This window comes from Henckelia pumila, chromosome 3 (genome assembly GCF_033568475.1).
Source record: "Henckelia pumila isolate YLH828 chromosome 3, ASM3356847v2, whole genome shotgun sequence".
In the NCBI taxonomy this organism is placed as follows: domain Eukaryota; kingdom Viridiplantae; phylum Streptophyta; class Magnoliopsida; order Lamiales; family Gesneriaceae; genus Henckelia; species Henckelia pumila.
This window is the reverse complement of record NC_133122.1, coordinates 177,166,349-177,193,443: the sequence shown is the minus strand read 5'-3', so window position 1 is coordinate 177,193,443 and position 27,095 is coordinate 177,166,349. Positions and strand designations below refer to the sequence as shown.

At 37.7% G+C, this 27,095-nt stretch overlaps 3 protein-coding genes across 8 annotated transcripts; 2 read left to right on the top strand and 1 right to left on the bottom strand.

The window, feature by feature from the left end:
- Positions 1-7,697: 7,697 nt before the first annotated feature.
- On the top strand, positions 7,698-12,311 carry LOC140891404 (uncharacterized). Its single transcript, XM_073299874.1, has 5 exons — positions 7,698-10,431; positions 10,555-10,600; positions 10,700-10,807; positions 11,294-11,371; positions 11,723-12,311. The coding sequence occupies exons 1-4, from the start codon at positions 8,179-8,181 to the stop codon at positions 11,353-11,355; spliced, it is 2,469 nt and encodes an 822-aa protein (XP_073155975.1). The 5' UTR covers positions 7,698-8,178; the 3' UTR covers positions 11,356-11,371; positions 11,723-12,311.
- A 241-nt stretch (positions 12,312-12,552) lies between these two features.
- On the bottom strand, positions 12,553-26,696 carry LOC140891405 (UBP1-associated protein 2C-like). Of its 6 annotated transcripts, XR_012152521.1 has the most exons (4): positions 25,217-26,696; positions 13,674-13,952; positions 12,933-13,161; positions 12,620-12,694 (listed from the first exon to the last, which is right to left on the bottom strand). XR_012152521.1 is itself a non-coding variant. In XM_073299878.1 (2 exons), the coding sequence occupies exon 1, from the start codon at positions 26,637-26,639 to the stop codon at positions 25,218-25,220; it is 1,422 nt and encodes a 473-aa protein (XP_073155979.1). In that variant the 5' UTR covers positions 26,640-26,696; the 3' UTR covers positions 18,181-18,256; position 25,217. The 6 variants fall into 6 exon arrangements, 4 of the variants coding, with proteins under 4 accessions (XP_073155979.1, XP_073155978.1, XP_073155977.1 ...); XR_012152520.1 differs by lacking the exon at positions 12,933-13,161 and having other exon boundaries at positions 12,553-12,694; XM_073299878.1 differs by lacking the exons at positions 12,620-12,694; positions 12,933-13,161; positions 13,674-13,952 and adding an exon at positions 18,181-18,256.
- On the top strand, positions 16,200-18,255 carry LOC140891407 (protein trichome birefringence-like 31). Its single transcript, XM_073299879.1, has 5 exons — positions 16,200-16,763; positions 16,878-17,052; positions 17,255-17,454; positions 17,572-17,712; positions 17,808-18,255. The coding sequence occupies exons 1-5, from the start codon at positions 16,417-16,419 to the stop codon at positions 18,160-18,162; spliced, it is 1,218 nt and encodes a 405-aa protein (XP_073155980.1). The 5' UTR covers positions 16,200-16,416; the 3' UTR covers positions 18,163-18,255.
- Positions 26,697-27,095: the final 399 nt, after the last annotated feature.

The window sequence follows — 27,095 nt, the reverse complement described above, 5'->3', positions numbered from 1 at the left end:
GAAAGTCATTTAAAAAGAAGCCACAGTCCAGTTCCTCCAGTTCCAGTGGTAGTCGTGGTGGAAGTTTAGTTGGATCGACTAGTAGAGTGTACTGTGATAGATGTGGTGGTATCCATTTGAGTGCACATTGTACAGGATTTTCAGGGACTTGTTTTATCTGTGGTCAGGTTGGACATTTGGCCAGAGCATGCCCAAATGCTGGAAGACAGCAATTGCAACCGCAACAGTTTGGCCAGTTTCCTGGAAGACCATCGTTCAGGCCATATGCTCCTGTACCACAGTTTGCTCCTACACAGCCTTATGTTCCGGTATAGTCAACGCAGCAGCCTAGGTATCCATCTCCTCAGAGTCAGCAGCATTTTTCAGGTCCACAGCAGGCTCAAGTGCATGCCATGACTCAAGATCAGGCACAAGATGCACCTGGGGGAGTTATTGCAGGTATTTGCTATATTTTTTATTATCCTGCACGTATCTTGATAGACACAGGAGCATCTCATTCATTTTTATCTGTTACATTTGCTGATGAGCATGAGATTGCTTTTACTCCGTTGTTGGATACTGTGTCTGTTGCTACTCCTGCTGGTGTTTTCTTGATGTCAAATGAGATAGTTTTGAATTGTGTGATTAGATTTGAGGATAAGATCATGATAACCAATCTAATCGAACTAGCTATGTCTGATTTTGATTGTATTTTGGGTATGGATACACTGATGAATTATAGAGCTACTGTTGATTATTTTCATGGAATTGTGAGATTTAGACCGTATTATGGAAATAAGTGGAATTTTTACGGTACTGATTCACAATCTCGCATTCCATTAGTATCGGCAATGGAAATGTTTAGATTATTGTCGATAGGAAATGAAGGATTTATGATTTATGCTCTTGATGTGACGAAGGAGGAGAAATTGAAAGTTTCAGATATTCCTGTCGTCAAGGATTTTTCTGATGTATTTTCTGATGAGATTCCGGGTTTTTCGCCTCAGAGGAAAATAGATCTTAGTATTGAGTTGATGCCAGGGACAAGTCCTATTTTTCGAGCCCCATATCGATTAGCTCCAGCAGAATTGAAAGAACTTAAGACACAATTGCAAGATTTGCTGGAAAAAGGTTATATTAGACCAAGTGTGTAGCCTTGGGGTGATCCAATTTTATTTGTGAAAAAGAAAGACGGAACGATGAGAATGTGCATCGATTATCGGCAATTGAACCAGGCTACTGTGAAGAATAAGTATCCTTTGTCATGAATTGATGACTTATTTGATCAGTTTCAAGGTACATCTGTGTATTCTAAAATTGATCTTCATTTCGGATATCATCAACTTCGAGTTCGAGAGGAAGATGTTCCCAAGACAGCATTTCGAACACGTTATGGGCATTATGAATTCTTAGTTGTGCCTTTCGGGTTGACTAATGCTCCAGCGGTTTTCATGGATTTAATGAATCGTGTGTTTCGGGAGTTTATAGATCGATTTGTTATCGTGTTTATTGATGACATTTTGATTTATTCTAAGTCAAGGAAGGAGCATAAAGAACATTTGACCTTAGTACTTCAGATACTCAGAACATCACAATTATATGCTAAGTTTTCTAAGTGCGAATTTTGGTTGGATAGAGTATTATTTCTAGGACATGTGATATCAGCACAAGGGGTATCTGTCGATCCTAGTAAAGTTGAAGCTGTTCTTAATTGGTATAGACCAACCAATGTCTCTGAGATTCGTAACTTTTTGGGTCTGGCTGGATATTACAGGCATTTTATTAAGGGATTTTCTGGCATAGCAAGACCTATGATGATATTGACTCAAAAAGATCAACGTTTTGTGTGGACTGAGGAATGTGAAGCTAGTTTTCAGACTTTGAAGGAAAAATTGACTACGGCTCCAGTACTAGCATTACCTTCAGGCTCAGGTGGATTTGTTGTCTGTACAGATGCTTCTTTAAATGGACTGGGTTGTGTTTTAATGCAAAATGGACGTGTGATTGCGTATGCATCTCGTCAATTGAAACCACATGAGACTCGTTATCCAGTTCATGATTTAGAATTGGCTGCCATTGTGCATGCATTGAACATATGGCGTCATTATCTGTACGGTGAACAGTTTGTGATTTATTCCGATCATAAGAGTCTGAAATATTTATTCACACAGTCTGATTTGAATATGAGACAACGTCGATGGTTGGAACTGCTTAAGGATTTTGACTGTGATATTCAATACCAGCCAGGAAATGTGAATCAAGTTGCAGATGCTTTGAGCAGAAAAGTTCATACTAAGATGTTGGCATCTTTAACTATTTCTAAACTTCATGAGCATTTGGGAACTTCAGGATGGACTTATCGAGCTAAAGGTAATCATTTCATAGTTTCATCTATTCAAGTTGAACCACGAATAATTTCGAAAATCAAAGCAGCACAAAAGACTGATCCATACATTCATCACTTGAAAGAATTAACTCCAGCTGGTCAGTCAGGGAAATTCGTTGTTGCTTCTGATGGATGTTTGCGTTATAATGGTATACTTGTGGTTTCGAATTTGATAGATTTGAAAGAAGAGATACTACGTGAAGCTCATTGTAGTCGACATAGTATACATCCTGGAATTAGAAAGATTTATCATATTTTGAAAGCCCATTACTGGTGGGAAGGTATGAAGAAAGATATTTTTTATTTTGTGGCTAAGTGTCTGATGTGTCAACAAGTGAAGGCTGAAAGAATGAGACCAGGTGGTATGTTACTTAATCTTGAAGTACCACAGTGGAATTGGGAACACATTACTATGGATTTCGTGACACACCTACCTCGATCTAATCGTGGTTGTGATGCCATTTGGGTTATTGTGGATAGATTGTCTAAATCTGCCCATTTTATTCCTTATGATCGTACTTGGACATATACAAAAATGGAGAAAATGTACATTGATCAGATAGTGAGATTGCATGGTGTGCCAGTTACTATAGTATCAGACCGTGATCCCAGATCTACTTCTAAGTTTTGGTCTAGTTTGCAATCAGCTTTGGGTTCTAAATTGGCCATGAGTACTGCCTATCATCCACAGACAGATGGTCAATCTGAAAGAACTATTCAGACGCTTGAAGATTTATTACGAGCTGTTGTGATGGATTTCAGTGGTGGTTGGCAAGAATCTTTAGCTTTGGTGGAATTCTCTTACAATAATAGTTATCAAGTATCTATCGGGATGGCACCATTTGAAGCCTTGTATGGCAGAAAATGTAGATCTCCGATATGTTGGGAAGAAGTAGGAGAACGACAGTTGTCAGGACCTGAGTTTATTCAAGAGATGAAAGAAAAAGTTGAACTGATCAGGAAAAGAATGAAAGCAGCCCAGGATCGTCAAGCCAGCTATGCTAATAACAGGCGTAGACCTTTAGAATTTCAGGTTGGCGATTTTGTTTTCTTGAAAGTATCACCATTTCGTGGTACTATGAGATTTGGGCATAAAGGGAAATTAGCTCCTCGTTATATTGGTCCGTACGAGATTGTTGAGAAGATTGGTATTTTGGCGTATCGTTTGAATTTGCCACAGAATTTGTATGCGATACATGATGTATTTCACGTATCTATGCTGCGAAAGTATGAACCAGATCCTTCTCATATCTTGAGGGCTGATGATGTGGAGTTGGATAGTTCCCTTAGCTATGTTGAGTATCCAGTGCAGATCCTTGATCGTAAAGAAAAGTAACTTAGGAACAAGACGATTCCTTTGGTTATGGTGGAATGGAGTAGACATGGGAGAGAAGAAGCTACATGGGAATTGGAGTCTAGAATGCGTCAAGAATGGCCTCATTTGTTTGACAATGTGGTGACTTATTCCATGTACTCTGATTTCCCTATGTACCAGTGGTAGATGTTTAATCCCTTTGTATATAAGTTTGATGTGTGTTTGATTTCGAGGACGAAATCTTCTTTTTAGAGGGGGAGAAATGTAAGGACCCGATTTTACTATGTTAATTAATTTGTGTGTTAAAAATATGTATTTATAAATATCGATTTATAGACGATATAACAATGCATATATTATTTATAGAGCACACAAGAAGTGAAATAACTCAAACCGGGTCAAGTTTTAACCCCGAATAAATAAAATAAAACACACATTAAAATAATACATATCTATATATAAATATATAATATATATCACAATCTCTCTCCTCCATCCGCCTGCGTCGCGTCTTCTTCTTCGTTTCTTTTGTTTTCTTTTCTTCAAATTTTCCTATCGCTTCAAATCTCCGTATCTTTGCCGTCGGTAATCGATTTTCAAAAGTAAATATAGTTCTGGAATCCTCGCGACGTAAGATTTCTTTTGATACCAATATTGTAAGATTTCCTCGCGTTGGTCGAAACCTGACTCCGACCAGCCGTCGTCCGATCGTCGCCTGAGCTAGGAGGAGTGTTGTTCCGGTTGTTTAGACCTTTAATTCAAAGTCTTAAGGTATATTTCGAAGTTAGGGTTTCGAATTTTGGGTATTTCGATTCAATTGACATCCGATAATTGATTTTTGATTTATTATTGGTTGTAGGTATTATATTGGATTTGATTGAAGGTATTGACTATTTTTCAGAATTTATTTGGGATTAATTTCGAATTTTCAGATTTTTTTATATTGGGGATTTTTGAATTTAAGTGTCGATTATTCATTAATTGAGTGTTTAGATGCTCTAGAAAATATAAATGCGAATTTTCGAAATTTGTAGGAATTTTCGGAAAATTCAGATTGTTCTACTTTGGGTATTTCGACTTTTAGAGTCGTTTATTCGATATTTAGACATTTATAGGATGATTTTATATGAGATATGAATTTGTAGAAATGTTAGTTTGATTTTTAGACTTAGTTTCAGTAATTCTCAGATTATATAAATGGAAATAGGAATTAATATGGAATAAATGGTTTCCACAGGATTGAACTCTTCGAGAAATACTTGAGATATTCTGTGGTAAATTAAGTGTTGGTTGAGGTACGTATGAGCTGCTTATATTACGACGCCTATAATGACATGTAATGATATTTAATATTTTGTAATGAGTGATTACGTGATTTATGTGCTTATGTGGATTATATGATTGCAATCACTCATTTACAATTTTTCATAGCACGTTGAGCCTTGACTCCTTTGATTGCTATTGATATTGATCTCTTGAGATGTATTGAGTCATCGATGGAGCGAGTGACATTATTTAGTGCACTCCTGAGTTAGCACAAGACCGAGCGGGTAGCAACCGTGCTCTCGATGCTACGTATGACACTCCTGATGACAGCATAAGGTCGGACGGGTAGCTCCTGTCGCCCTCGATGCTACGTGTATGGATTAGCAGTGATGATTCGAGGTCTGCTGCGTTCCTGGCATGGGTGGCCACTGAGATTATTGTGATACGTTTCGTTTGGACTCCATTTGGTATCCCTTATTCTATTGATACCTGCCACGCATTACATTGCATTTCATTGCATTGTACTTGATTTTATTCATGTCCGTTATATTTGTCGTAATTTTTCTAGTTCGTCATACTGGGGTCCGACCCCTGTTTTCTTTTTATGTTGTGGTTGTTTGTGATTCCATAGCAGGTTATCCAGGGGGATTTGACGCATCTGGTGGAGCGTCATCTAGTGGTACCCAGTGAGACGAGCGTGGAGTCGAGTTTCCAGATATATATATATATCAGTTTGGCGAGTTTTATATTTGCCGGGGTGATGCCCTGTGTATCTGTATCGATAGTTTTGAACTTTATTTTGGATTGTTATTTGTGTGATCGAGCCTTGCCGGCTCTGCATGTGTTTAGTCCTGGCCAGTGCGGCTATAGGTTTGTAAATTGGAGTTGTGACTCTATTTTCGAGTATATATTGTCGGTTGTGTTATACAGGTTTTTGGGATGTCCTATTTATGAATAGTTCATGCCGAATTTTCTGTAGGCCCAAAACGCAAATTTTTAACTCGTTTTCGTTGTTTACATTAGTTAATCCTGGTTGTTTGATCATTAAATATTAAATCAGGACACAGACCCTTTCAATCGCTGTTCCACGGCCGCTTATGTTATCTTTCTTGGCCAGAATCCTATATCGTGGAGCTCTAAAAAGCAGCGATCAGTTTCTCGTTCATCCACTGAGGCAGAATATCGTGTCATTGCCTCCGGTGCTGCCGAACTATCTTGGCTCAGCTCCCTTCTTCTTGAGCTTGGTGTTTCTATTCCTGGAGTTCCAGTTCTTTACAGTGACAACATTGGTGCCACCTACTTATGTGCGAACCCTGTGTTTCTTTCTCGTATGAAGCACATTGCTATGGACTATCACTTTGTTCGAGAATTTGTGCAGGCTTCGAAGTTACGCATCTCGCATGTTTCTTCTGATGATCAGTTAGCTGATGATCTTACCAAACCATTATATGGATCCCGGCTTCGATCTCTGTCTTTCAAGATTAGTGTTTCTCCAGAACCTCCATCTTGAGGGGGCCTATTAGAATATTTTATACTCTTGTAATTATCTCTTATGATTTGTTTCCCTATTCATAGATCAGATTGTGATCTTTGTACTTGTATTTCATATCTAAGATTAGTTGGTTATTTCGTATCTATCTTTACAATATTCTAGGATTGTAAATTGTATTTATACCTCTTGAGTGATAAATAAAATTAGAGTCATTTTTACACAATTCTACATCAACACCCAACCTTCAATCTTAATGACAAATGGCTAAACAAGACTCTCCTCATCTATCATAATAATTCCCAATTTGAGTTTAGACGTTGGAAAAAACTACCAGATAATGTCTTGTAATGTAATGTCGATGCGGTGGTTTTCGAAAATTATGCTCACATCAGGTATGGCTGCATTGTGAGAAACTTAAATGAAATAGTTGTCACAAGAACCCACGGAATTTTGTTGGTACTATTTGATCTGACATTGGCTAAGCTCTAAGAATCCGAGAAGCTTTAAGTTCGCTCAAAACTTTGAAGTTGTTAAGTGTTGTCGTTGAGCCCGATGTCCTTTTTGGAAGTACGAGTGCTAAAGAACTCTGAGCAAGACTTTTTCATTTTAGGTCTAATTGTTAATTGAAGATTGTAAAATCCTAGCAAAGAACATACAATTTTGTGCTTTTGCTTTTGTGTTTAGATCAACGAATCAAACGATTCATGTTCTTACCAGAACAGTTGTTCTATGTTTGGTCTGATAAATCAAGTCGTACCTTCGCTTGCCTTCATCTCGGATTTAATTATCCAAGATATGATTTAATTGTTTACTTAAAAAAATTATAAATCATGATATTAACAAGAACTTATGGTTTGGATATCACTCACTTTAATCTTAAAAAAAAAGTCAGGACCAATATAATATATTTGTATATGTATGTTATAATATATATTTTTTCTAGAGTTATGTGGACAATTAAATTATTTATTAATATATAATTAGTCCCTAAATAGACACCAATGAGCATGTTTATGCTGTAAAGAAAGATAGATTTTATCGCCAAAAATGAAGCAAGCGCACGCGCGCGCGCGCCCACACGTTGTAGCAGATCCGGTGGAGCGCGTGAGCGGCACGCGAGGGAAACAGATTCCCGTTGGTCTCGTCAGCAAATCCGTCACTCTGGGGTGACGTGGCAGCCTCTCGCCGCCATTAGTCAACAAGCGCGTGAGATTAATATAAAAATATCTGCCCTTTAGAGAGAGAAAGCTAATGTTTTTTTTCTAGAGAGAGAAAGTCCGTAGTGTTTTCGGATCGAAGAACAGAAAACGCCCTCCCCCGCCTCCTCCTCTTCTTCTTCTTCTTCTTCTTCTTCTTTCGTATCCTCAAACCCTAAATTCTTGATTTGTTTCTCACTCTGTGTGTCTTTGCTGTTTTTTCTCTTAAATTATTATAATATTATCGATATCCCTCTTTTTGGATCTCTCGTGTTTTGCTTTTTTTTGTCTGGATTGAATTTTCGTTTGGTCATGTGAAAATCGGATTTGTGTTCGTCTGTGCGAATTCGTGTGTTGGGTTTATTGAGGTGGTTTTGTTTTTGTCTTTCGGAATTGTATGCATTGAAACCCCCTTCGTTTGGGTGCTTTTCGTCTGTTTCTAGGGTTTTTAAAACCCTAGGTTCTTGGAAATCGAGTTTTTTCACTTCTTAAGGTTGATTATTGATAAATTAGGGTTTTAAATCAATCACTGGTGAGTATATGTATGGCTTCGGGGAGTATTGGGGATGATTCTGTGGATGATTTGGATTCGAGGAGGAGGGTTCGATGGACGCCGCATAGTAAAGTCTATACTCGAAGAATTCGCAAGAAATTTCAGGAAACTGTTGACAATAGTGGTTCTTCTGCCGCCACAACCTCTGTGGCCGCTGCCATTTCCCCCGCCACACGAGACGAGGTTTCCCCAGACGCGTCTGCGGATCCCAATAACCCTGTCTCTTCCTCCCCTTGCCGAACCGAACCTGGCATTCCAGATGCATCAACTCTCCCCATTGAGAACCCATCCTATGATGATGTGCCAGTGCCTGTTGAAGCCCTAGTGACAGCTGAGGATGTAAATTCATCACAGGAAAGAGTGCAAGAAGGTGGTGCCCTTCAAGTTGCTGAGCTGCAGAATCTTGAAGATTCCCCACTTCCTTTGAGTGAGGCGGCCCAGAATTTTAAAATATCATCTCCCATCCACAGTACAGATGAGCATCTGAAGATAACTGGGAATGGAGCTCTGAACTTGAGAGTAGCATCACCATTGTCAAGTGAGAATGATTTATCGAACGCCAGAGAAGTTGAGTCAGCGGAGCTTCCTGTCAGGAATGATATGCAGTGTGATGGAGAGTTGGTCCCTGTCCCAACTCAAGTTCCAAGTGGCAATGGGAATGTGGAGGGCAATGGGAATGTTAAACCATTGGTGATATGCGCCGTGGAGGATAGGATTAGATTTCGTTTATATAAAGCAACCCCAAAGAATGATATCAAGGAGTTTAGGAAGAGGCTAGAGTGTGAGCTTGATCAGGTTAGGAGAGTAGTTAAAGAGTTTGAAACCAAGGAGATTCTGATGTCTTCTTATAACAATCCGATCAGTGATAGTAACATTAGAAATATTAATAATTATGTTAGTTCCGAGGTTGGTAGTGTTGGTGGGTTTGCTAATTCCCAACCTCAGCATGCCCGGAACAATTTGGTTGACAGGAGGGTTTTGTTGAGAGTCAATTCGAATGTAGGTTCAATTGCAAATCTGGAAACTAGACCTGTTGGATTAGCACGAATGAGTTCTGATGTGGGTGCAGCACGGAATTTAGAAGCGAGGGCTTATAGTAGGCAGCTCAGCGTTGCAGTGATGGATAACAATCAGAGGCCTGGTGAATTTGTTGAGAAGGAGAAAAGAACTCCAAAGGCTAATCAGTTCTATAGAAAATCAGAGTTTCTCTTGGCAAAGGACAGACTGCCTCCTGAAAGTAATAAGAGGTTGAAGACAAATAAAGGGAGGAAACACAGAGGAGAATCAGAATATGCATTTGGCTTTGGTTTTGGCTTTGATAAGAGAGCGATCAAGAGCTGTAGCAGCCTACTTCAGAGATTGATGAAGCACAATCATGGCTGGGTTTTTAATGAGCCTGTGAATGCCAAGGCGCTGGGTTTGCATGATTACCACGAAATCATTAAGCATCCAATGGATTTGGGCACAATCAAAACTAGACTCTCGCAAAAGTGGTACAAGTCTCCTAGGGAGTTCGCAGAGGATGTGAGACTTGTGTTTCGCAATGCTATGACTTATAATCCCAAAGGGCAGGATGTCCACTTTATGGCTGAACAGTTGTCTCAGATTTTTGAAGAGAGGTGGCAAATTTTAGAAACCGAGTATAATCCTTATTGGAAATATCAGATGTACCTGGATGCAGGGTTGCCCACTCCCACATTTCGAAAAGCCGTCCCCCAGTCTCATTTTGTCCCAGCTTCAGCCCTGGGCTCTGCTGCTGCTCCTCCTTTTCCTGCGCTGGTTCCTTCCTATGCCCCGGCACCTGTTGCCACTCCTACTCCATATGCTTCTGATGGACATGTGAGAACTTTGGATAGGCCAGATTTGATCGCAACACCTATGGCTGTTGATCCCATAATTCAGAGACCGTTTATTGGCAGAACCCCTGCTCCAAAGAAACCTAAAGCTAAGGATCTTGATAAAAGGGACATGACTTACGATGAGAAGCAAAAACTAAGCACAAATCTTCAGAGCTTGCCTGCTGAAAAGCTTGATGCCATTGTTCAGATCATTAAGAGGAGGAGCACTGCTCTTTCTCAAAACGATGATGAGATCGAGGTCGACATTGACAGAGTTGATACCGAAACACTATGGGAGCTTGATAGGTTTGTGACTAATTACAAAAAGAGCTTGAGCAAATACAAAAGAAAAGCTGAACTAGCTCGGCAAGCTAGAATGGTGGCTAGTCAAAGACTTGCGCTGACGGTAGGAGCTGGGACTGTCTTGTATATTTTTCTTTTTGGTTAATCAGGTCTTTGAAATTCAGATCCAATTCTGTTATGCTTATGATGATCCATAATATCATGAAATTTTTTCACCATGTTACAGGATGCCACACCAGCATCGGCAAATGTTCAAATTGGAAATGGAGCAGGTATACATTTATTTTTTGATTCTTATGTTCCATATTGGTTTTTATGTGAATACTCAGAACTGTGATCTGACTCATGGATTATGTCCTTTAAAATTTTAGATAAGAGTACAGCGCCTCTTGCTGCTGAAGGTGAAACAAAGGAAAATAGTGGTAGCAGGTCCAGCAGTTCGAGTAGTTCCAGCAGTGATTCTGGATCATCTTCAAGCGGTAAATTATTACACTATACAGTATACATTGCTTCAGACCATTTATTCTTTCTCCAGGGTTCCATCTATATCTAGTATACTGTCGTGCAGAGATTAAAAGTTTGGCTGAGGTTCCAAACTATGTCAAGCATGTGGTTATGCAGAGAATGAAAACTATGTCTAGTATGTGGTCGTACAGAAAATAAAAATTTGCTCGTCTATTGTTTAGATTTAGATGTCAATAGGTTAATATATTTAAAAGATATCTTTGTTCTCGTATGCAGTTATTTAGCAAATTCGTGTTTTCGACTTTGTACCTGTCCAGAGAAGAAATGGGTTAGAAGTGCACTTGATCTTGATATATTATTAAATTAACTGTACCCCAAAGATATTGAAAAATTCTCTACAGCCTATGTTTTAAGATAGTACTGCTCTGTGTTGCGATTTTAACTGCGTGTTGTTCAAAATGGTCTGGTTATGTTTTACCTTACCTTTGAATTTAACACAGATTCTGATAGCGATAGCTCCTCGTCAGATGGATCTGATGAAGGCAATTCACCCAAGACATGAATGGATTTGATAAAAGGTATTGGATGGACTTTCACATACCTTTTTTTTTTGTGTTTGAGTTAATCTTGTGTGCTATCGGTTTCGGCTGATCCGTTTACAGTTTTGCTACTTTTTCTGTGTTATTTGGCTATTAATTATCCGAGAATTTTTGTTTTTCTTGTTTAAGAGGAATTGCCGCCCTGTTAGTTTCTTTTTAAGGCACTCACTTATATGATGAGAAAATCTGAAACAAATAATTGCTTCACTTTGAAGGGTGTATTGTGCTCTCCAGTTTCAAGACTTTTAGTTGTCTTTTAAATAATTTTTGTTTCAATCTTGTATTGGCTTGGTCCAGCAAATATGATCAACACAATTCATTGTTCCACAGAACATGGCATATTATCGCAGCGAATCTCCCTGTGGGCTGATGCCTGTATGCCGTACAATTCAGCAGCGCATCTGTACAATTCAGCAGCGCATCTGTGTGCAATCGGGTGGTTTCAGGACAGTGCATGATGCTGCCTGGCTTAGACGCAAGTGGATACCATTAAATTTAATGCTTTAGGCAGACAACTTGAACTTCTTTTCTTACCAGTCACAGGTCCATTACCAAGGAGCTTTCTTTTGTTCTAGTGTATAATTTTGATTGGTGACGATGGTTGGTACTTGGAGAAGGTCGAGGCTGTGAGTTCTGCCGTAATCGTCTAGATGATCAAAATCTTGTGGTAGGATATTTTTCATCATTTGCTGAAGGCTTTGATGTTGGGAGCCAAGACCTAATTGTTGAACATGCCAGTTAACCGGGTAGGTGTTAGAAACTTGTATCCTTATGTTTTAGGTATTGTATTATCTCTACCTGATGTCAGGATTGTAGTGTGTACAGGGCTTCTAATCGTGATGTGTCTCTAGTATTTCTTTGTGGTTGGAATTTGGAAATCGAGGCATTGGAAATTAGGGCTGCACAATAGGAGTCCAAGTTGCTGGGATACTTCATTTATTTGATCCTGCCAAATTACAAACGAGTTGAATTTGAGTTTACAGTTAGCTAGCTACTCAATTGAGTTTGAGTGGTTAGATGACGAGTTTTCATCCTGTTCGGCCTCAACAAACCAGAATCAGATTTAAATTAAAGTTTCGTTTTAAAAAAAAAACGCATTTTCTGGTATTCAACCAGCTTTGCCCCATCAGCTCCAGCTTCATGAGCCTCGAGCCAAAACGATACCTTCTCAATCGAACTATAAAACTCGACACTCATCTCAACCTAACCTTTCAACGCCATTTTTTTTAGTGGTGGCCGTACTTCCTGAGTTTAAACTAGGAGGCAAGAGCCTCCTCCGTGACTTGCATTCCCGAGTTTCACCTGCAGATAGAAAATCATGAAATTAATAATCCATAATCCAAGTTATTCGGTTTCTTGTCGTTTCAACTACTTTTTGTTTATATCCTCGACCATTAGAGGAATTGATGGTTTATATTCAAAAGATATAGAAAATATAAACCTTGTATGACGAGTTTCATGAGTAGAAACCAATGGCAACGACATACTAGTTAAAAACAAACTCGTAAACAGAAAGGGTCAAATTGCTTTTGTGTCCTACTCATGTTGGAGACAAAAGAAAGGTAGCTCAGTGTGGCCCCTGCGTAGCTACTTGCAAATGATAATATTGTCAAAAAAGCATTCCTCCGATCAACTTATCATCTTCAAAAGACCATAGGCGGCAGTATTCAGCAACATAAAACAACGCCGACCAAAATATTTTGTGAAGATCAACAGGGCAGAGCACACATCTCAAAATGAGGCGATTGAATTGCACCAAGTAATAAGAGCTGAAAAAAGTCATTTGTAATTCTTAATCACATATACATCAACTGTTAGATTGAGGGTTTCTATGCGATTTTAAACTAAAATTGTCTGTTGACAAACATTTTGGAACGGAGGAAATGGGGCGAAACTAAGATTCAACATTTTGCCCTATGTTAGTTTAAAAAGTCAGGAGCTAGTTATCATTTAAGAGCGTATTCATTCACGTTTCTGCTCAATCAAGCACACAAGAACAGTGACTACCAAAACAAAGTGTCCATCATCATGCAACATGAAAATTTCATGATAGAACAATTATATATTAGATAAGATTCAATTACTGAGAATAAAAGCGTGTAGTAACCAAAATCCAAATAAGAAAGGCAGAGATTCCAGTATTTAGATGCTTCTAGTTTGTGTCATTTTATAAATGAGAATTCGAGGCTAAGTCAACCTACGTCAATTAAAAACTTTTAACATTATGCATCAAGATACCCAAAGTCAAAAGTCTAACCGCAATTAGAAAAGAAAAACTTACCCTTTGAAAGTATGGCTGAACCCTTTCCAGCCTCCTTCAACAACTTGTGTCCCACCATCTTGTGTTTGTTTTGTTAGAGCTATGATGCCTTCTGATAAATTTTCTCTTGGACTTGGCGCCATTGAAAGTGTAGATGGACCATTTCGAGCCTAGGCTTCAACATCTTCTGTCCCACCATCCCGCGCGTCCATTTTGTTAGAGCTTTGATGCCTTCATTTGATAAATTTGCTCTTGATGTTGTCAATTGTCGAACATATGTAACTGTTACCCACATCAGATCTGCACTAATAGATGCCCATATCTGAATGTGTTTCGAAAAGGCAAAAATCTAGTGAAAAGATCCAGCAAGATCATCAACTAAAGGTACATTCAAATAGTCCAAAATGGAGACAAATTCAGGGGAAAAAAACAAATCTGAAAAACGCTAACAGTTCTTCCACACCTGCCACATCTAATTTAACTTGCCCCCTCATAAATGTCTTGGCCCTGAACATGTCGAGAGTGGTCATGCCGACCAGTCCCTTCTTATCATATATTCCCCTGCTGTTGAATACCTCAGCAGCAACTGTGACTGAATTTCACAGGGTTCCTGATTATGTTGATGCACTCATTTTTATGAACTTTCAGAAGAGAGAAAATCCACAGCAAAAAATGTCAGGCATTACTTTGGGGCAATGCCAATCCCAGCATTAATCTAAGAGACCAGCAGCAGACATGCCAGGCTTTTGGGGTACACCAGATGGAATTATGAATATGTATGAACCCTCCAGAGCCTACATAGCTGTTCTTATGATGCATAGCCAGCTACCAATACGTAAAAATACATACCAACAAATCAAATATATATATATATATAGAAAAACTAAAAATCATACCTAATAATTAGAATATTCAACTGCATGGAATTAATACCTGATTACCAATTGTATCTCTAGTTAGCTTCGATGATTACCAACTGATACCGATTCTAGCAGATGCTGATTGCATTTTCACAGTTTACAGAACAATAAATAATGGGAGAGGCTTCCTCAAAACATCTTTTAGCCTTGCTTATGCTTCAACTACAATCAATTACAGTACATAAAGATGAGTATTTGCAAGACTAGATATGTTTTACTTAACCTAACAAGAAATTGAAATAAACACAGCAAGCTGCACAGAAACTAAATTGAGGGAACGACTACCTTATGTTCAGATATAACTAAAATAATAACACATAAATCCAAAATCATCGAAGCGAACTAGAGATACAAACAAGAATAAAAACGTCAAAACCCTAGATAAACACCAAATAATAACACGCAAAATGATTGAAATCAAAGGAACGAGAAAAATAAGAATTCCAGATCGAAACAGGGGAAAAAAAAGTAAAAAAAAAAAAAAAAAAAAAAAAAAAAAAAAGCGCGTGAGACCTTGGATCCGGTGCTAATTGCCTGACTTCAGCTGCGACGCCTGGGGTCGCCGCGATATCATTTAGCTCAAGCCTGGAGACATGGAGATTCAAGTTCATGAGTACTGAAGCGGCTGGCCAATCCCGCCGGCGACTCCCAATATAGCTACTTCCGGTCCGGAGCCGGCAACGAATGAGAAGCGCGCCGCGATAGGTAGAGAGAAGCTCCTGATATGGAGCCGGAACTCCTCCAGAGAAATCTCAACATCGCCGCAAGCCTTCATCGGCAAAGGAAAATCGAACGGAATTGATGAATATTATGTCATGGAGGAAACGGTTATTCGCAACTCCGGACCAGTGGATTAAGCCATTTATAATTTACATCATCGTAATAAAAATTAACAAATAATAATAATAATAATAATAATAATAATAATAATTTCCTTTCTCATTCAAATTTTGTGATCGACCTTTATCTTTTTTTAAAAATGATCTACCGTAGAAGATCAAAGTTGATATAAAAAGTAAAAAATATTAACTCACACATATTTTATGGTTCTAAATATGATATCAGTCGAACATTCTTTTTGAATTGTCAAAATTTCTTTTTTTAAAAAAAAAATTACGTGAAGATCTTCAAACATTTAAAAGTAGATATCTCTCGACCCCGAGATTGTCTCACCGATTTATGCATGTCAGACAAATCGACCAAACAAAATCTCCAACAAAAAATAATATATTTAACAGTAAAAATAAAATTAAATAAGATATTCATCTCACAAAATTGAATGGTAAGATTATCTCATTTAAGTTCTTGTGAACATTTAAACATACACTGATAAAACAAATGTCGAAAATTCAAAAGATTATATTTGCAACTCATAATCAAACGAAAGTCATTGTGTTAATATTTATCAGTTTTTATACTAAAAAACATACAAAATTAAAGCAGACTTCAAATCAAGTAATATGGATCTAAATTTGATCGTTGGCTATAACTTCCTTGATTGACAACGAATGAATTTGAATTAAGGAAACACTAAATTAATTAGAAAATAAGAAAAGAAATCCTTCAAAACATTATGCCATTAAATATCAAATTTGATATTTTTAACAAGCTAAAGGACTAACAAATTTAAACAAAAGATCATTCTACTAAGGGAAAGGAATCAAACTTACATGCACCAAACACTTTACACTTACCAACCAGTAGTTGCAAGCTACACCTCTCAACTATGTACAATATGCATGCTTAAAAGCCAAGACAACAAGAATTTAATACTCGATAAACATTAACATCCCAAACCAACCATCATTACCAATACACTGCCCTCCTCCGCTGGAGCTCCGACCATGATAAGACGGCAATACTGGCGGCTCCACCACATCTTCCGGATAGCGTTGGTGTCGGTACTCATGCTAGGGGCAGCCCGAGTCGTCTTGGATGGTCTGAGGAACAATCTTGGGTGGAGAGATAATGAAACAGCCAGAGTTCCCATTGAAGTTTCTGAGGAAGAAATAATTGTAGACGGATGCAATGTGTTTGAAGGTAGGTGGGTTTGGGACAATGTGAGTTATCCTCTTTACAGAGAAGAGAAGTGCCCCTTTTTGGTTAAACAAACCACTTGTGTCAAGAATGGAAGGCCCGATTCTTTGTATCAGAACTGGAGGTGGCAGCCAAATGCATGCAATTTGCCAAGGTAAATTTACTAACACAAGTACAAACAAAGAAAAAACGCGCAAAATATTGGACAACTAGTGACTACAATTTACATGCAATCATTAAGTGACATTTTGTTCGACAATATGATCAGGTTTGATGGCTTGAAGTTAATGGAGATGTTGAGGAACAAAAGACTTATGTTTGTCGGAGATTCGATACAACGGGGGATGTTCGAGTCCATGGTTTGTTTGGTACAATCTGCAATACCTTCTGCTGGAAAGAGATCTCTACAAAGGATACCTCCAAGAAAAGTTTTCACAGTAGAGGTACTCATTCGTCCTCCTAAATATTTCATATATCTTACTATCAGAGTTTTTCACTCCCAGTGTCCCACCCCACATACAACCCCGAGTCGAGCTCGAGTTGTGCTGTATTTCGATTTAGTTCAATTTACTACCAGAGCTTGACTTCACATACCTGTGTAAGTTTGAATCAGACTCACACTCCAAACTGCAAACCAAATTCCAGGGATTCAATGCATCCATTGAATACTACTGGGCACCCTTCATAATAGAATCCATATCAGACCATGCAACAAATCATACCGTATCGAAACGCTTGGTGAAGCTGGATTCAGTGGCTAAGCATAGCAAAGAATGGAGTGGAGTCGACATCTTGATCTTCGAGAGTTACGTTTGGTGGATGTACAAACCTGTGATCAACGCAACGTAAGAATATCAGCTGCTCTTAAATTCAACTGTCCCATTTCCTGCAATTTTCTGGGATTGACTTTCAATCCCGATACTGCCTGAAAATGGTTCCTTGATTTAGCATTTGTGTTTCAGGTATGGAGACAAGCTCAAAGAATACAACGTTACCACCGCATACAGATTGGCGTTGGAAACATGGGCAAATTGGATTGAATCCAGTGTTAATCCTGTAACTCAGAAGATCTTCTTCATGACAATGTCTCCGACACATTTGTGGTAAATTACAACAGAGAGCATAACATAACCGGAGCACGGAAATTATAAACAATTTGATTACATCAAACGAAAAACGTAACAAAATTCATGTGCAGGAGTTGGGAATGGAAGCCTGGAACAGAAGGAAACTGCTTCAATGAGACGCATCCAACAGAAAGATCATACTGGGGAACAGGGTCAAATCTTGACATTATGGGAATAGTACAAGATGTTATCAGTCAGCTAAAGGTTAACGTAAGAGTGTTAAACATCACACAGTTGTCAGAATCTAGAAAGGATGGGCACACTTCGGTTTTCGGCGAAAGGAAAGGGAAACTGTTGACCAGAGAACAGAGAGCTGATCCAAAGAACTTTGCTGATTGCATTCACTGGTGCTTACCTGGGGTTCCTGATACATGGAATGAAATTTTGTACGCAGTCCTATTACAGGACCATCGTGCACGAAGATAGAACACTGTTTCAAAGATTCAAACTCGAAACTTCTGTTTCTTCTCCTTCACCTCAAAATATTTTTTCAAAAGCTGCCATTTTTAGCATTTCAGAGCTGTAACATAGAATCTACTGTCACAATGAAAAGTCATCACATTATAAAATGCAAGATACGACCTCCAGTTCAACTTCTTGCAAGTACTCGAAAGGGAAATCAGTAAATGCCATCATAAGTTGGTATAGATACTCTGTGTAAAGGTGAAAATAGCGGATGTCTGGCTATAGAGTAATCTCATTAACATGTCAACTTCAAAACGCTAGTACGCTACTGTTATCACTCACCGAATATAACAACGTCCAACAAATGATAATTAAATAAAGCTACAAACATGATTATTTCTATATATGGAATGTGATATCGATAAAGAAGTCAATCCATCAAATTTTCTCCACATCATAAATCCATAAGAATGATAGTATTGACTTTACAAGTCAAAAGATGCAAAAACTCGAAAACCCAGTTGCAAAATATCTGTTTATCGATCGGGGATGACCGCAAGACTGCTCGGGGGGCCGGTGGCTCCTCGGCAGAATGCCACGCGTAGCTTGGCTCAAACTTGGGCAATCTACTTTGATTTTGTCCATAATGAAGTTATTAAATCTTATACCATTTTATCTTCGTTCCTAAACTTTATAAATTGCTATTACTATTACTAATTACTAATTAATTAATAATTAAAAAAATATAATAAAAATAAAATATTTTGGTATTTAATATTAATATTAATATTAATATTCAACGATTAATGAAATTTTTTAATTGATATAAAGTAAAACATTATCTGACATTTCAAAGAAAATGGATAAGTAGAACTCGTAATCTTCCATCTTATTGTGATTGAACGTGCATAACGTTTATAATCGATCATCACAGTTTTACCCGACCGTTTCAAAGTTACGGAGAATTTGGAACATTTTGCAATAAAAAAAATTATACAAGATTTTAGAATGCCCCTCGTAGCAAGAAATATGCTGCTAAAATTATCATAATTTAATGGGAGTGCTTCACATTAAAATTGCAAAAGAATATTTATTCCACTATTTCATCTCAATTTATGTAATATATTTTGATTATCATATTTAACGCAAAATATAGCGCATGAATATTTGCCATGGGATTTATTACCCTTTTTTTTTTCTCTTTAATCCGCTTTTTGAATACGAAAAAAGCACACATGAATAATTATATCAGTGCTATTTAAACTATATGCGAACTTAAGTTCGAAAAGCATCTTTACTGGAAACCCAAACAATCATAGTTTTTAAAATCAAATCAAATATCAAATATCAAATATCAAATCAAATCAAATCAAATAATCAAAATATCGGAATATCATTCTCACTCGAGGAAATGAAAATAGGATATTTAATTACTGTCAAGTGGTAAGATTTGGAAACCGGTGTGATCAAATTTGCAAGCAATGTCAACCAAATCACTACGTCACGTTTGAAAAAGTAGAAAGCCACTACGCGAGAGAATTATTACTATAATTGTTCTTCCAAAATCAAGTACATGTTTGGTATCGTGAAGACTATTAGAAAACAATAATAAAAAGCACTCTCAAATGAACATGCTTGCATTGAGATTTGAGTATATGCCCTTTCCAAAAGATAATTCTTTGACCATAATAAAATGTGACCAAAAAACACTTTAAATTTTGGCAAAGCAATCCTTGCAGAACAGTCTCAAACCATAACTAAAACCATTTCAAGAAATTCCAAGACGTGCATTAAAAGAGTGTTGCTACAGCTATGACCACCAAACCACCACCCATTACATTACATTACACCACACAAATGCGACATCCCGAGAGCCGTCGTTAATCACTCAATAGACGACTTACCAAACCCACAAGGTAACTTTCAGGGATGACACAGCAAAACCATTCTATCCAGTAATCACAATAATTCCCATCTGATAACAGATTAGGCATGTCGGACTATTTCCTCGAAGAAGCTTTAGACAAATTTTGATGAATTTCACTCAAGACACAATCAAAAAACCAATAGCTGGTAGATAGAACTTAGATGGTGGTATCATCACGAAATTAACACACATATTTGATGAACCACCGAAACACTTCTAGGTGTGAGATAGAGCACAAAAATAGACCAGAATTATAATGCCAGTTTTATAATCCATTAAAATGTCATTTCAACTTTCGCCCATGCTCCAAATTTACTGTAACATGAAACAGCCACAACCAAGCCATCTAAATACAACCCAAGCACAGATATCCACTCTTTCAGACCTTGAGTTGGGCCTAAAAATCAAGACTATTGACACAATTTCACTCCGCATAATTCAAGGACCTATCAGAGAGAGAATTCTAACAAGTGCCAACTCAGTTTTGTACGTCAAGCATCTTTTTCCATTACCTTCAAGACTTTTGAGTTTTGACAACTCCACCCCATGTTAATAACAAAATTCAATCTTTCCTTCTTGAATAGTAAAAGACAGCCATAAAACATTAAGCAGGAGCCAATACACCGGAAATTGAAAACAGTCTGTCGCCATTTAAAATGGATGCAAAAATAATACAAATTAGACATAGCGTATTACTAATCCTACAGTCTCAAATGACAAACGCCCTTTACAACAAAATTAATTTAACTTCATCGGGGCATTTTCGGAAACACAGTCTGTGTTAGCACCAGTTACCATTCGGCATAATTAACTATTAAATCAAGGACTAGTGCTTCTTGATAAAACTAATATTTTATTATTATGTATCTTCACAATTATTTTAATTGTAGATATGATGCCTAGCTATAATTTAGAAGAGCACAGGCAAATTAATGGTTGTTGCAAGAGCATGAACATGAAACCCTGTTAATTGAAAGCTCATGCCTGTTTCACCAGGTTTCAAGGAGCTCAAGTCACAACAAGGGTCAGCCCTTGCATCTTCGGTCAATCCAAGTTGACACTCTTATATAACTATGTCTTGTTGATGATGCATGTACCTTAGTCCTCCTGAGAAGCTCCAGATATTTTCAGTCACATTCATGGTGATCGTGAATCCGAAATCAAATAGTTGTCCATTTTGGCCAACAAACTAATGAACATGTTTGTTGTTCAATGATTCGTATGACACATACTACATAATTAATAATATCTAACAAAATTTCCTTCAAATATCAAACTTCTAGCTTATTATGGCTAAAACCTTCACGTCTTTATTTTATCATGTGTATGCTTCATCTTACAGATAGCTTAGGAAACCGCTGCGCCTTAGTATACCTTGCGCTTTAATAGCATGCTTTTAATATAATTTACTAGCAGTAACAACAATGTGTAGCATTAATGCTTTACACTAGGAATTATCGTAGATTTCAAATATAAACAAAAACATATTACAAAAAAGACTAGAGTGAATCATCATCACACGTGACAACTAATAAAAAGAGAAATGAAAAATCAAACACAATATACCAAAAAATTTCCACGTTGCAATTGTCCGAGGCAGAAAGAAACATGATCGATATGCATACAAATGCAGTAAAAACAAAGTTACAGATGTAAGATCGTTAAGGAAATAACAATAAATCCAAGGTATCAAACTTATCAAGAGAACCCTGGCATATAATTATCCGATACAACCATTTTCTAGTAAATAGGCTCTGATTTATTGAAACTATCAGGTACCACTTTCGACCCTAATCAAGGAGTTAGATTCAATACATGATAAATATCACATTATCACTACTATTTAAAATAAAAGCTCGATAGAAGCAAATATCATACATACGACTAGATTACATTGAATAACTTAAGGAATAAAACTCGAAGCTTATAAAAAATCTAGCAAAAAAATATTTCATCCCCCTAGCCTAAAACCATTAATCCAAGGACCCAAAGCTGCGTCACTTCAACAATTGATTAACAATGTTCTCCAAGTGTTAATGTCAAGCTATTTATCTTACCGACTTTCAAAATCATATTTTATTCACCATCTTCATCCCCTGATAAGCCTATGAGAACCACAAACATACATCAAACTTCGAATTATTTTTATCGATTTCAAAAAATTAAACTAACCTCACTTTCAAATACCAAACATCACATGATCTTCCCATGATTTTTTTACCCAACATAATTGAAAAACATCTTCCATGAACAACTTAAAAATATTTGAGTAAAAAAATAATGAAAGCACAAACACTGCCATCATATTTTTCTTCATTAGTAGAAGATCAAAGTTAGTCTCACCATATGAGCAAGCACATTGTTCTAAAGTGTATACAAAGGGGAAAACCATAAATCAAAAAAGAATACAACAATAGGACTCTGTTGCCTGTACAGAGAGACAGTATAAAATGATGCAAGGAGAATACACATCATATGCTTTATTTCGAATGAATCAATAGGAGTGTTAAGTGCAGGCACACAAAAATCATAAAACCAATCGTAACACGTCTGGATTTGCTAATCAGGTGCACAATTCACAATTAACTAAAACCCCTAAAATCCTAAAACCAAAGACCTCAAACTCTTGGTTTTGGAAGATTGACTCTTGCCTCTTGAGTCACAAATACTTAACAAAGAATTACAAAGAACTGCGTCATATTAAAAGAAAACAAATGTAAATAACCAAGCCAGAGAAGCAGAAGAGACAAAACAAAGAAAAATAAAGTATTTTCTAGACGAACAAAGAGGATGTTAATTTAATACATGAAAACACTGAGGTATTGTGGGCTCCTCGTTAAGATACACTACACGCTATCTTTTTGTTCTTCTTTTTCCCCTTTTTGGTTTCTTTTTGAAATTCGAGATAAGTACACTAACTTAAAATAACTAGGAGAAAACAGAAAGAACCATATCAAAAGCGTAGATGAAGTGAAGAAGACACCAAATACACAGCAAATCAAAATCATCAAGCCAGAGTTCACATTGTCCGCATGAAATCACCAGAACCATTAAGGCAACTGCGCCAACAAGCTGGTCATTCACCTGAATCAAACATCCAGCACAACTGAAAATCATTTCACATTTTACAAGGTAAAATAGATTTCAGGCTAACAAAGAGAACATATACAAGTTAGAACAATAAACAGCCAAATCACTTCCAAATTGAGAAAGGGCAAAAATTGCCAAGTTATTTTACCAAAAAAATGCCTTAGAAATGTAATAAAAGAAAAAAGCAAGCCAAAAATCTGGATCAGAGACGAAACAAAAATTGATTCAGGCCTGGAAACAAATTTCTGAGAGGCTGAGACTATATTGTAGTTGAATAATTGGCATTCTTTGGTTGTCCTTTAATAGATTGTGAAATAAAAGCCTAAGTGACAAGATAAAAGAAATGTGATATTCTAGCTGATATGAGCACATCTAATGTAAGATAGATAGTGATATAACATTATGGAATATTGTTTTTACGTTTTGTAAACTGCAGCTAAGTAGCTGTCCAGAGTAGTAATATATCGTTTGCATTATATTCTGCCACTACAAGCATTTCAATAAAACAAGGTCTACTGAGTTTATGTCACAGCAAGTATAAGAATGTGCAGATGTTCGTCCATAATCACTTGGATAGCATCAATAATGTGCGACAACTGGACATTTCCGAAGGAAACCATTCCAAACATAAAAATAAGAAATATATACCAACCACAATCATGAATATCTGGCACTTTCATAAGTGTATTCACTTTCAATTAGGCAAAGAAATCAAGATTGAACAATATGGAAGCAGCGAGCCACAAATGTACCCAGGATGAAAAGAAATGACAAATAGATACGCTTGCCTGACAACTTTTAATCTTTTTCAAGAAAAATTTGCAGGGAAAGTAACAGAAATGCATAAATAGAGTCAGAAGTGTCACATCCTATCAGTTATATCCTTCTTGTTTAACGTTAACATTGGAAAAAGTTCAAACAAGTATACACTTTTCTTTTAAAGTTAACATTTACAGAACGCTAGCCCATTGATAATGCAGTTTCCATAAGAAGAGTGTATATTTCACATCCAAAGTTCAAACAAAAATCAGACAACAATACTTGCATGAGCAGGCAAGTATAATAGTCTAAAGAAATGAACATGCCTTGGGTACAAAGAAAGGGCAGTCACTCTACAGACAAGCATCTCAATTAAAAAAGATTATGCAGTATCCACCATCAATCTCTAGACAGAAATTGCTAGACTGCCCGAAGAGGCCAAACATCAAATTAGGTGCCTAAGATATGAGTTTCTCCAGTATAAAAACAAAAAACATGACAAAAAATTTAAAGATCAAAAGGCCAACTTTTATTCTTAAGCCGTAAATTTTATCAGGTCACACTACTTCAAATTTACTCACCAGCATTATCCGGATTCATTTACAAGGTTCATTATGGTTTCATCCAATTCATTCATAAATGTACAAGAAAAAGTTAATCTCGATCAGACAACACCTAGAAAAATCAGACAAAGCTAAATAACACCATCGGAAAGGACAGAAGTAAGGAAAGCTATGAAATTTCATTTATTAAATCAACAACTCTAGCACAAATAAAACTACAGAAAAACTAGCATGGACATGCAGCAAGTTAAAATAACAGGCAACAAGAAACAAAGGCAAGCAATCAAATTTTCATTTAGAAATAAAATTGCAATTATGAAGAAACATAACCGCAAATAAAAACTGGAATTAATGTTGATGCCTCACTGCTCAACACAGCAAGATACATGGCGATTCCAAATGCCAAAATCACATCTAGAGCTTTTAATGTAAAACACAGTTACACTTCAATTGAGAACCCGTAAATAAAAAGTTTCAAATAAAAGATTAGCACCCACATGCAAATAAAAAAATTTATGAACACAAAAAGTCATCAGGGGCAAAAAAATATTATCACAATCAGTCAGAAAAGTTTTCAACCATATAACCACAAAGGCCCAAAAGTAATAAAACATAAGTCAATCAAGAAAAGCAACCAAACCAAAAGGCTATGAATCACATAGTTGCAGCATGCAGTGACAAACCAGTCAGAAAAATCATATCAACGAAACATGCAAAAATAAACAAGGGAAATTACCTCAATAGTAAGGGTTCATCCCCTGGTAGACTCCTCCGGGAGGAGCTCTAGGTCCTGAAGATGCTCCTGCTGGTTGATTGTGCTGGCTTTGATATCCACTGGAAGACAAGCTATAATGTGCACTCTGCAGATAATCTCCAGAGCCCATCCCAGCTGAGCTAGGAGGCAAACCATACAAGGATGCCCCACGACCCGCACCACCCATTGCTCCGCCTGCACCAGCATATCCACCAGCAGCTCCTCCAGTTCCGCCACCAACACTACCCAATCCAGCGCCTACACCACCCAATCTTGCTCCAGTACCATATCCGCTTCCAGGCCCACCTAATGCCGCACCGGCACCTTCCAATCCACCATACCCAGATCCAACAGGTCCACCAAAATGAGAGCCACCAGCATAAGGCCCACCAGGTCCAGACCCGAACCCACCACCCGCTGCCAAATTTGACCCTGCAGCTTGAGCTCCAATAGCTGAAGAACCTGGACCCACAGCACCTACGCTCATCCCACTCGAAAAACCACCATATTGTCCACCAACCCCACCTGCTCCGCCATATTGGCCACCAGGAACAGGGGCCCCAATTCCGTTTCCATTCCCCTGGTTAACTCCCTGCACTCCCATGGGCCCCGGAACCCCAACCCCAGAAGGCTTCCCTCTTTTCCCATCAATTGCCAGTTTACAATTTAACTGATGCCCATCAATATTCTTTATCGGATCCACCAAAGAGGCCTTAGCAGCATCAGCAGTCTTATAAACAAACAAAGCAAATCCCTTGGACTTCCCTGTCACCTTATCGTAGCCCAAAGGGCCCTCCTCAATCTCCCCATACATGGAAAAATGTTGAAGAAGTCTCTCAGCCATCATGTCATACGGCACATTGGCCACATAAATCTTCCTCGTAGAAACATCAGCCGGACTGATCACTCCTCCAACACCACCAGCCACTCCCGGACCTCCGCTGGAAGGATTACCAGCAGCCGCAAGCTGCGTAACAGTCATTCTACCATCTATTTTCTTACTTGGTTCCTTCAAAGCCATAATAGCTCCATCAATGTGTTTAAAAGTGACAAAACCATATCCTTTAGACTTACCAGTGACCTTGTCTTGGATAACTACAGCCTCATCCAATTCTCCATAAGATGAGAAGAGGGAGCGGAGCTTTTCAGTGGTGGTTTCCCAGCCGAGGCCGCGGATAAAGAGCTTACGCTGGGTGGTGTCGCGGTCAGCGATGGATCGCACGGCATCGAGAACGTCAGGGTGGCGGAGTATGGCTTTTTGGACAATTTCCAACAGCACCTCGTGTGTGAAGGGCTCAAGAATTTTGCGGGCATCGTCGACGGTGAGCATAAGAGGGCTGAAGGAGTCAGCGTCCGCCACTACGATACCGTTGTCATCGATTTTGCGCTTCTTGATTGGGTCCATTTCGCACGAAGAAAACCCTAATTTTCGGAGAAGTGGTGGGATGCCGGTGCCAGAATATTTATGCTGTGTGATTCACGTTGTGGGCATTTTGGGCTTTGCTTCAATGGGCCCCCACTTAAATTACAAAAACATTTTATTTTCACTTAATAAAAAATTTGTTTTAATAAATATATATCTCATCTAAAAATATTATTTGTTGATTGCGCCAAACATTAACCAAGTGAAGTATATACATTTTCTCAACAAAAAAAAAGTATATAAATAAAAATTAAGCGTGAGATAATTGGTATTCCATTATAAGAAGAATAATTTTCGCATTTGTAAATTTCTAACCATCTAGTCACCACCACCAACAAGAGGAAGATTTAGGTTTGTGGGATTGGTCAAAATTTTTTGAAAAACTTAACCACATATACAATAAAAAGATCCAACAAGATTATATATCACACAATCAAT